Below are 11,772 nucleotides of genomic sequence, written 5' to 3'. Positions count from 1 at the left end.
ATTTAGTCAAGATATTAAAAAACTTGAATAGCATTTCCTTTTCTACCGAAAAATGTTGCCTCTGCAGTGCCCTTTACGTACAAATATTAAGGTAACCGTCCTCAGGGCAAATTAATTTGCACGTCCGCACTGTTTGACGTGGAGTTTGGTACCGAAGTGTAATCGAAATATATCGGAAATAAACACCAAAAAACTTGTGTTTTCATAAAAGAATTTTTAAAATTGACCTCGAGCCGGCAAAACACTAAATGATAATTATTTTGGCGACGACAGGGCTACGCGACGACTGTGGTTGTGGTTTTTTCAGCGACAAATAAGGTCCTTCCTCTTCTTTTCTGTCAAACTCATACAAATTCATGATGTCGCTGCCACGTTCAAAAAATTCATGTCGCCATCGACAAAGCGTTTAGATAATGATAACAAATTGGAAGCTGTAGCCTGTAGCTCGTCGTTTTCAATGACATGCAACATGGAAACTATTTCTATTAGAATTAAAAAAAAACACAAAATAAACAAAATATTTGAAGTTTTCGATAATTACAAATTTATATTATAATCGTATAAATAAGTGTTAGTAGAGCGTTATAAGGTGTTACTTGTGTTTTTCATTCTATGCTTAACTTTCGTTAATTAATAATTTATAATTATGTATAAAATGCTAATTATAATTAAGTTTTATGCAGTTAGAATGACATAGTCTTACAAAAATTGTCTCAGTTTCTCTGTTAAATGTATGTTGCTTGTATGTATGTATTTGTTCTCGTGTTAACGTACTAATGTAACAATAATTAATTAAATAAAAAAGGTAAATGAAATATAAAAAAACCTACTTAGAAAGGCATTTACAACGCCACGCAAAAGTATTTAAGACATAAAATGTCAAGCTTACAAAAAATAACTTCTTTCAGTAAATTTACGCAAATCTTATTACAGAAACTTCAATTCAAATAACATGAAATGTATGTGAGCGTTAGCAGTTATACTAAATTAAAATGTTTTTCACGCCTTCAACAAAATGTTCACATTATTTTTATATGAAACTAGAAAAGGAAATGAATTCTAAAAAATGTTCAACACTGGCGCTTTGCCAGAAAAACGCGCAAATTGAAATGCTTATACACTTTCCGCAATATCAGTTTCTAATACAATTACTTAAGCGATATCAATTACATCAAATGACAAAAAAATAACGTTTTCGTATAATATAATTTATAATCCTTTTCATTGTTTAAACAGAACGCATTTAGCCTTCGCTTTTGCTTTGCCTTTTGTATTTCGTTTCTCTTTGCGATTAACGCTCACTTTATATTAACGTAGTATACTTTAGTGAATTTCCTTCGCTCACTTTACGCTTAAGAGAACTTTTTAAATATATAATTAATTTATATACATATATATGTATGTATATGTAAATTTAATATGTACGTATGTATAACCTGCAGCTAAGCAAGTGTGTACGTGTAACTGGTCTGTTTGTGTTACCTAGTATTTGAATTATGTACTAAATTTTTCTGTCGATCATAGTTGTTTATCTGTATATGTGTGTATATAATTTCTTTTGTTTTTGTTTTTTTTCATTAAAGTGTTTTAAGTTCTAATTTCATCACTTTCGCGTAAATTAAATTAATTCTTCTTTAATCAGTTTCCCTTAGCGGCTTCTTTGGCCGCCATAATCAGAGGCGTTAAACTAGCCAATGGACGTGCTAATTTCAGGAAAGAATGCTGTAAGAAAAAAATAACAAAGACTCATTTTAATAAATGAAAGAGGGTTAGTTGTGGCAAGCAACATACCTTCAGCAAATCGTGCGCACTTGCTCGTCTCTCGACATCAACCTCCAAACACTGATCTAGAAAATCTTGAAATACTGTCGATAATTTTTCCTTCTCCTTTATTTCCGGCTTGCCGTTCGTGGCAATGAGGTACAAGGCTTTTAATGGATTCTCGTTCAGATAGGGTGGCTCACCCTCAACCATTTCGATTGCCATAATACCAAGAGACCACAAGTCAACCTAGTCAGAACATATGTAAGAGAAGTTAGTTTTGAAATTGAATTGATTTGCAATTTAAAACTAATGTTTTTTCACGAAATGTTTTTAGTGCCTATTTTACTGTTTTCAGCTTGCAATTTTGCAAAATTTGTATGCTACAAGAACAATTTTAGGAAGATTTGCACTAAAAACTGTTTCTAAAACCACATCAGCGAAAAAGTAAAAAATTGCGAGCATTGCGCGCCTAAATGTATGCAATATTCCAGTAGTTAGAAGCGAGTATTTGTTGTTTTTAACTCACCTTTGGTCCATACTGTTTGCGCGTTACCACCTCGGGAGCCATCCAGTATGGTGTTCCTACCATGGTTGTGCGTTTCGACTGTTCCGGCGAGATTTGCGCACAGAAACCGAAATCGGTCAGCTTCACTGAGCCATCCAGTCCGAGCAATATGTTATCACTTTTGATGTCACGATGTATCACCTGATTGGAGTGAAGGAACTCCAATGCTTGCAGCACTTCGCGACATACCGCCGCAATTTGACCCTCATCCATGCACGTTTCCGTGACAACATCGGTTAACGAGCCCCCAGGCAGGTACTCCATCACCACCCATAGCTCCTCAGATACCAGATAGCTGTCCAAATAATTCACTACATTTGGATGCTTATTCTCTCGCATCACCAGAATTTCGTTGATGATCAGCTCCTTTTTCGGCTGCTGCGATAAGTTCATCTGTTTAATGGCTACCTCCATGCCGGTAGAGGACTCAATTGCCGTGTACACGGTGCCCGAGGCACCCTGTCCGATCTTTTCCATCTTCGTGTACTTGCGATTTGGATCGCCAACCGAAACGATGGTACGCAGCTTTTCCAGTATTTCCTCATCGGACATTTTCTTCTTCTTGGCGGTACCAGAACGTGGCTGTGGAGTCGCCGCAGTGCTCGGTGCCACCGCTGATGGTGTCACCAATTGTGCTGGAGTGGTGGTGCCCTGTTGCTGTTGCGCCACTGCTGCTGCTGGTGAGCCGGTTAAGCGTTTGGTTGTTGGATCGGTTGAATAAATATCTGCAGTTGATGCGTCGCCAACCGCCGCGGCGAATGGGTTCACGTTAACGCCAACGGCAGCGGCAGCAGCAGCAATATCACCAGTTATGGGTGTAGCCGGTGTGATTGTTGTTGTTGTGACAGTTGTGGGCGTTGGTAGTGGAGGTGGTGGCGTTGGCATAGCCACAGATTCGCATATCGACGATGTCACCGAGGGACAATAGATGGGTGGCAGCAGCGACACATCGTCGTTAAATGATGGAAACGATGAAAAGGAGGAAGCAGAAGAATCGTGATTAGTCGTCGTTGCATTACAATCGATAAATTGCAAATGAGTGCTAGCAGTGGAGTTAGTACTTCTTGTAGTTGTGTCAACTGTTGCAATGTTAGTAGTAGTAGTAATGGTAGAAGTAGAACAAGAACCAATGACACCAATAATACTCGTATTACTACTGAGATTACTGGCAATGGTCGTCGACGTAGTCAACGTTGTGGTTAGATTACAAATGGAAGTCGATGCATGCGTAGCGACAGGCTCAACATATTGCTGTGGCAGAGGCGGCGCAGTCACAACGCATTCGGACGTTGCTGTTGCTGACTTTGCTGCTGCTGCTGCAGACGAAACAGAAAACGAGAAAACACAAACAAAACAGACAAAACGACGAACGAAACAGAAGCAGACGATACGCAACATTCAAGTCAGTTAATAGTTCGTTAATTTCTTTTGATTTGATAATTGGTAGGTAAAGGATAGATAGAAAATGATGAAAAAATAAAAAGCCTTTAAAGGTATAAAAAATCTACAATGACCCGTAAAAATATGCGAATGATGATTAAATTTAGTAATACATNTTTGATTTGATAATTGGTAGGTAAAGGATAGATAGAAAATGATGAAAAAAATAAAAAGCCTTTAAAGGTATAAAAAATCTACAATGACCCGCAAAAATATGCGAATGATGATTGAATTTAGTAATACAATAGCAATTATCTACCAAACTAATGTTTTTATTATGTACATACATAGATAGATATAATGGAGGATGTGCACTGCAATCTCTAGTTATTTGAGTCACAAAACCTCACCACAATACTATGTTAGTTGCCTGAGCTAGTTTCTAGCATATTCATATGAGATCGCAACCTCAATGCCTTGAGCTTATCTTTGGATGAGTGACTAGTTTCCTAAATCTCTCGGAATTCTTATTTCCTATATTTTTTTTTTTGACCTGTCGTGGTCCAAGCGAGTTCTCACAATGCGATCTTCTAAGTTGTCGCTCCTTTGTTCTTAACTCTTCTACGCTAGTATGTAGTCACTCTCTTAATCTTCTCCTTGCCCTGTATGTCTTAAAAGCATGGCGCCCACATTCATAAATTCTATTGTATTGTGTTTGCCTAGAGTGTTTACACTTCCATATCTTTAGGTGTATGGATGAAAGGGTTTTTTTTCTAGAATCTTATGTTTCCTGAACATGCTACCTCATTTGGACTAGCAGTTGGTAATATTGGTTAAAACGTCCTTTAGTCTTCTTGAAATCTCTCTGCTTATGCTGACAATCGTTATTTTGTGACGCCCGCTGCTGATGCCTGATAGCGATCCTTTCGTGCGCCGTGCAGCCTCCACTCTGTTGTTATCGTCGTTGTTTTCTGCTAACGGAGCCACTGCTCCTCTGAAGCGGTTATTCAGAAGCGCTGGAGCCTTTTCCTGTTAGAAGTTTTATTGACATTTGGCTTTTTTAAATATTTGCTAAGACCTGGTTGCCTACGCACCCCTACAGCCCTTCATAGAACTCTCTAAAATATGTCTCTTGGCTTTGCAAATATCTTTGTTGTAGCTGGTTAGGGTTGGATCATATTTATCCCAGTTCTATCTATGTACTTACATACGTTTATACATATTATGTATGTATTTATACAATTGGTGTTGGTGATTGATGGTAGTGTTGTTAAGCAGTGGATGAGAAAACGAGGATGTGTGTGCTGGATATGCTAATTACACACGTGCCAACAAAAATGCGCGTATATTTTTATCTGCCAATCACAACAAATGTTTGTTCTACATTAAATTTTTTTAATTGGTGGAAAATTAAATTTTGACTGCGGCTGTGGTATTTCATATCCGCCAACGTACGAAAAAATATCGCGCTGCGTGTTTTGTTGGAACGCGTGTAGCTCGCAAAATGCAATTTCATCTACTAACTAAATTATTTACAACAAAAATTCGAATCAGTAAACAACAAAAAACCAAAACACTAATGCAATGCTGTAATTACTTTCGTTATTTTTGTTCTTATCCAACGTTGTTGTTACAGCTGTGGTTGCTGCTGGTGCAGTGGCGGCAGCGCTTGCAACGCTAGCGGCTGTGGTTGCCGTAATTGCGTTAGTCGGCGTGCGGTATTGTTGCTGTTGCGGTTGCGCCATATTATTCTGGTGGTGGGGTTGGTGTTGGTGCTGATGTTGTTGTTGTTGAATTTGTTGATGTTGCTGGTGCTGATGCTGGTGCAAAGGTGTAGGAGTGGCCGCAGCCGCTGCACGCAAATGGTCGATACTCTCCAATACTCCACTCACGCCTCCACCAACCCCCTCAATTGGGCGCGTATAGATTGATTTCGTACGTTCCGGTCGTGACGCAATCGGTGGTGGCGCCGGTTGTGGCGCACCGAGTATGTCATCTTCATTGGCGGACGAATGTTGCGAAGATGAGGAGGCAGTATTGCCACCAAAATTATACGAATGTGATTGACTTAAGGCGCCGCCAGCGCTGCCGCCATGTGACTGCTGATGGTGATTGCCATGTATGGATTGTACACCACCAATGCTGTTACCCAATTGTCCAATCAATCCCACATTATTTGCATTAGAATTGACATTCGGACCGCCCAGACTTAGGTTGCTTAGGTTAACGCCAATCAAATTGCCACCACTGTTCGAGGCGTGCAACTCAGAATCGGTTGGAGTGCTGCTGGGACTGCTGCTGCTCACACGACTTAGTGAGGAGCCTATAAAATTAAGATTTGTATGGTTAATAAAGTAAAATGCAGATATACCACAGCCATGCATATGTAATGCTTACTTACCTGAATGCGTCGTAATTGCATTTGTCATGTACTTGGAACTTGGCCGCTGCTTTGTTGTATTGTCAAACCACTTGAGCACATCCAGCACAGCTTGTGGATTATTTTTCTGTTCTTGCTTGCTGATGTTCGAGTTCATCAGCAGACGCGCCCATGCCTCCGGCATGCCCTGTAAACATAGGAAAAAACAATTGAGTTTAAAAAACAAGTAAAGCCAAAAGTGCGGCTAAATTCTATATATGCAATGTGGCTTGATATACATTGAAATTAAAAAATTTGCGTGCTACTAGCCGAACTAAAATCAGTTGTTTTTGATTCTTTTGTGTGCATACGACTAGAAACATACATACAAAGATAGAGTGTTAGAATAAAAGATAATTAAAAGGTAAGGTAAAGTAATTAGCTGAAAAGAAAACGAAAACTATGCACAACCCCAAAAGCGTCTGCTTTGCTAAAGCCACTGTAGAGTTTTTAAGTAATAAGCAGCTAAAATATTTTGCCAACCATTGTCAATAGCTAAGTGGTACTGCAAAAAATATAATTACATATGCACATAAATATACCTAGGCCTACTGTTACCCACAAATTTTTTGGCAAAACGTAATCATACGTGATTCGAATACATAATTTTAGAATTGAATTCGCATTTTATGGACGAAAATGACTACCAACAAAAATACGAAAACGACTTCAAGTTTATAATAAAGCGGATGTGTGCATGTACATATGTATATATTTGTACTTTTTATTAAAGTTTTAATGGATAAGTTTTTTTTTAACTTAAACTTAACTTTAAAAACTATTATAAAGAAAAAATTTGTTGTATGTAATGAAAATAAGCTTCCGCTTTGTTAATTAACTAATCTACATACATACATCTATTTCAAATCCCGATCATGGAATTGGGAAATGGGAGAAACAAGTTCACCCAAACATATGGCCTACTCTCCTAAAAAGAGGCACAACTTAAAAATCAGATTCGGAAATATAACTGCTTTGGGATCGCACATATTTTACGCAATTAATGCAAAAAATAGTAGTTTTATAGTGAATATAACGACGTAAAAAAATTGACTTGCATTTTTTGGTCAGGTTAGGTTAGGTTATTGTGGCAGACCCCAGGAGGGGGACTCACTACATTATTTAATTTTCCATTGTGCTACCACATTACACAAATTCTTCGAACGGCAAGTTTGTTAAACTAAGAGAAGCGCTGAGTGCTCACAACAAAGTTCCGCAGGCAGCTAATTTCCACTCCGGAGAGCTTTTCGGGAGTGTTGATGAAATTCGCACCGAGGGGCTTAAACCTTAGTCTAGCGAATGTTGAGCAGCTGCGTAAGAAGTGCTGAGATTATTCCACTTGGTGTTCCAGACAGCTGCGGCAGTAGGGATCCGTGACGATATTGAGTCGCACCGCATAAAGGATAATGTCCGATCGGTATACCTGTAAGAATCGAGAGCTGGGGAGCTTAACGAGCTTCCCTTGACCACCGGCGGTCAACAACCGCGCAGAAGGACATATCAACTTTGCATGTCCGGGTTTTCGCGAGTGTGAGCCCATCTGCCCAGGAGCAGGCCGCAGGTTGCCAACGGAACTCATATTCTCCCTCTGTCCAGTAATGCCACTGTGCTCTGGGACCCATATCAGCTTGATTTGGAAGTATTCCGAGGCGGTTAAGAGAGAGGTCAGGCATTCCCGACCAGTTTCGATTATACCATTAGCGCTCCCAGCGCCCTGATTGCCGTCTGGGTATCAGAGTAGATATTTACCTTTCTAGTCGGCAATTCATTGGCGTTTAGCGAATAGGCTGCCTCTTTTATAGCGGCCACCTTGGCCTGAAAGACGCTGCAGAGATCTGGCAGCCTGAGCATAAGATCAATTGAGAGAACCTGGCAGTAAGCACCTCCTCCAACTCTCCCGCCCAGCTGCGATGCGTCCGTGAAGATGTTTATTGGACCTTATTGCAGAGACTACCATTCTTCCATTCGTCCCTTGGAGAGATGTGCGTGGAAAAGGATTCTTTTGGGGCCAACCTCGTAATACTTCGACCCATTTCTTCCGGCAGGAAGTCAAAGAATTCAACAATTGTCGAATTCCGCACGCTGGGTTGAAATTTTTGTGTAGTTGTGTGCGATATAGCGAAAAGAGTAAACAGAAAAATTCGAAGAGCACTATAAACTCTAAAGGTGATAATTTTACCTTCACAATACTTCTTATATACCTAAATGCCTCAGAAAGTTCAACAGCGCTTTCGAGGATAGGGATGAATTTGCGTAAGCTGTGACCAAATTGCGACAAGGTTTCTCTCACATCTTCTGCAACTGCATCACACTCAATGAGAATCGGTTAGTATTCTAAAATCTCCTAGGCTCTTTCTTTATAGTTTTGGGACTTTCGCTTGAAAGATGTTTGGATATTAAACTGTGTAGTGTACACTTGGCAAAACTGGGAGTTGCTTACTCTGAACAGTGTAGGTTAAGTCACGTGGAACAGGAAACTGCAGAACACATCAACGTATTTAGTAGCACCCAGTCAAGGTCCCCTAATATGACTAAAAAGTTAGAGTAGTTCACTTACCCCCATAGATCACAACGTGTAGAGGGATATTCAATGTAATCACACCGTTATTTTTTGGACAACTTTGTATTTTTTTGCGATTCAATGCCCAGCCGAAACTTGGCAAAAGCTTTAAATTTACAAAACAAAATTGGCTGTGTTCAGAAATACATCAAGCCAACCCATCAGTCTCTTTATTTCCAAACCAAAGGGATGGAAATGCCTTATTTGCGCAACTAAGTTCCAATTCGACATATGTATGTACATATAACCGTGGTTACGTATATTCGATATTTTCATCGACTATAGTTTAGAAATGAAACAGACTGATGCTGTGGTTTGATTCGTTTCTGAACGCCATGTGAAACATATTTATGCCGAATTCCCACCAGGCATTGAAAAATGGCATGTGGAAATGATTTGATGACTTTTATTGTTAACGTAATGACACAGCTGCTCGAGTATATCGAGGGCTGAGTGGAAATCGACCTATCTCGGCCACCAGTTCGTAAACGCCCTATCTCAGAAAACTTTTCAAGAACGCCCTATTTCAGGGTTCGGTAAAAAAAAACGCCATATCATATGCCACGACCACAGATCTCTAACTAGGCGATAGGCGATTTCAATGCCTATGTGGGCAAGGATGGGATCTCTTTCATCGCTGGAATAGCACTCGAAAATTTTTCCCTAAAGTGAGCGACTTTAGGAAGGTTTTGATGACCAGAATACGTTTGAAATATGTAGAGATCGCTTCTTCATTATGCGATCATGTGTGACCCAAGAATAAAAAGACCGCCGGAGGGAACTATTTACCAGCTGAGCTATCTAAATCAGTGACGGAGAACGCATTCAAGTTTTGGTTTAGTTCTTCACGGGAAGGAAATGTAATGTCAAGAACGTTCTCACAAAAGAGACAAATGGGAACAAAAGTATTGAGAGCAGTTTGAACGAGAACACAACGAGAATAAAAGGTTCGGGAACGTTTCGGTAAAAATAAAATGCAAACAAAACTCTCGGAAATGTCCCTCAGAAGAACAGACTCAGAACGAAACTTCCGGGGACGTTTCCAATGCCAACAAAATAAGAACGAAAGTATAGAGAGTGTTTTCAAGGAGGATGAAATAAGAACAAAAGTTCTTCTTCCCACGACAGCCGGTTCTACGTACCGGAATGACTCGGGTTTCACCCGACCAAGGGCTGTTGTTTCGGCGATCTAACCCCGTTTAGGTCGGCGAAGTATCTCAGAAGTTGTCCGTCCATAGGGCAACATTCACTACGCATTCTCCTACTCAGGGCTGGCATCGAGTCAAACCCTGGGCCAGAAATATACACCTGCTGTGTATGCCGAAGACGATTACACCACAACTCCACCTCAGTCAAGTGTAATGCCTGCGAGGGGTGGAGTCACCTCAGGGTCTGCTCGGGACTACCACCAATTCCGACGGTGAATAACCCCAAAATACTCGGAGTAACCTTCGACAGCCTGCTCTCCTTCTCTGCGCACTCAACCGCTATTGTCAATAAAGTACAGAGCCGCAACAAGGTCCTCAAGTCGCTAGCCGGCAGTACTTGGGGCAAAGACAAAGAAACGTTGCTGGCAACATACAAGGCAATAGGCCGGCCGGTCTTGAACTACGCAGCGCCAGTGTGGTCGCCAGGGACTAGTAGGACGCAGTGGACGAAGCTACAGACGGGACAAAATACGGCACTTAGGACAGCGACGGGATGCCTCCTGATGTCGCCAGAACATCACTTGCACGGCGAGGCGCAAATGCTCCCAGTTAGGGAGCACAACATAATGCTCTGCAAGCAGTTCCTGATCGGGAGCCACAGAAGTGTCCACCCAAACAGACAGCTGCTTGCAGAGGAGCCCTCGCCTAGGCACGTCAGGAGGCATCTATATGAACTGACGGACGAAGTCCAGAGGTTCATTAAGCAACCTCTGGACCCGACAGCGTACAGACAGGCCCTGAACGGCATTCACAGGGACTCAGTCTCGAGTTATGTAGACTCTAGACCTGTGAATGCCGTTCTAGGCACACCACCCCCGGACATTGACGAGACGGAGCTTCATCTGCCTCGGGAGACGCGCACCACACTTGCACAACTTCGCTCCGGCTACTGCAGCAGGTTAAACTCCTACTTGAGTAGGCTGAATGAGGATGTGCCGAACGAATGTCCGGCATGCGGAGAGACCCCACATGACTCGAACCATCTCTTCGCATGCCCGGAAAACCCGACTACCCTAACGGCCCTGTCCCTGTGGACAGATCCCACAGAAGCTGCACGCTTCCTAGGGTTGCCGTTAGTGGAACTTGACGACAACGACTGAGATACCAACCGATCTGGGCGGGGTTGTTGTAGCCGCTACAACAACAACAACAACAACAAGAACAAAAGTCTGTTCTGCTGCAGAACAAAACGAGAACAAAAGTTTTGATAACCTAAGGATAAGAATGAGAGGGGCGTCTGCTTGTTAAGATGAAAAATCGTTTCGGTGAGAACCACGATTGTTAATTCTAAGCCAGAGGAAAGCTGGATCATTTCAACTTCCAGATCGTTTATCATTAGCGTGAACTGTCCATTTATGGAACAATTTTTCTGTGCAAGAAAAGTTCGTGTCGTAACTATTTTGTTGACGTCCATAAACCTAGCTGACCCAAGTCGCCAAAAATCAATAAAAATTAGCTAGGAATTAGGTGTCTTTTAGGTGTTAATTAGGGCCTCCAAAATTAATTTAGGTGTTCCTTTGGTTTCCGAGAAATTCGCAAAAATGTGTGGGTCAGCTAGGTTTACGTAAACCTAGCTGACCCATCGTTAAATTTAGGTTTTAAATTTTCCAGATATATGCTGGAATTAGGTGTCTTTTAGGTGTTCTTCAACGCCACTAAAACTAATTTAGTAGCTCCATTGGTTTCCGAGAAATTCGCAAAAATGTGTTTTTCAGCTAGCTCAGCGCTGTTAAGCTAGCTGAACAATCTTAAATTTTTTTTTTTAATTTTCGAAATACTTATATGCAGGAAATAGGTATCTTTTAGGTGTTCTTCAACGCCACTAAAACCAATTTAGTAGCTCCATTGGTTTCCGAGAAATTCGCAAAAATGTGTG

At 41.0% G+C, this 11,772-nt stretch overlaps 1 protein-coding gene across 5 annotated transcripts in view; it reads right to left on the bottom strand.

Annotated features, from left to right (window-relative positions):
- Nucleotides 1–753: 753 nt before the first annotated feature.
- Pak (serine/threonine-protein kinase PAK 3-like protein) overlaps nt 754–11,772 on the bottom strand; it is a 48,947-nt gene continuing 37,928 nt past the window's right edge. For 4 of the 5 annotated variants that reach the window (XM_017615507.1, XM_017615508.1, XM_017615506.1 and 1 more), the window contains 5 exons: nt 6,111–6,276; nt 5,307–6,032; nt 2,291–3,054; nt 1,792–2,010; nt 754–1,722 (listed from right to left, as the gene is read on the bottom strand). In XM_017615507.1, the coding sequence (XP_017470996.1) occupies nt 1,639–1,722; nt 1,792–2,010; nt 2,291–3,054; nt 5,307–6,032; nt 6,111–6,276 (1,959 nt within the window). In that variant the 3' untranslated portion in view covers nt 754–1,638. Of the gene's footprint in view, nt 1,723–1,791; nt 2,011–2,290; nt 3,055–5,306; nt 6,033–6,110; nt 6,277–6,539; nt 6,613–11,772 lie in introns of those variants that run through there. The other variant, XM_017615511.1, reaches the window with a different exon arrangement.

This window comes from Rhagoletis zephyria, unplaced genomic scaffold, assembly GCF_001687245.7.
Source record: "Rhagoletis zephyria isolate East Lansing unplaced genomic scaffold, Rhagoletis_zephyria_1.1 Rzeph_scaffold_01026, whole genome shotgun sequence".
In the NCBI taxonomy this organism is placed as follows: domain Eukaryota; kingdom Metazoa; phylum Arthropoda; class Insecta; order Diptera; family Tephritidae; genus Rhagoletis; species Rhagoletis zephyria.
The sequence above is the reverse complement of the archived record's forward strand: the minus strand, read 5'-3'. Positions and strand labels throughout refer to the sequence as shown.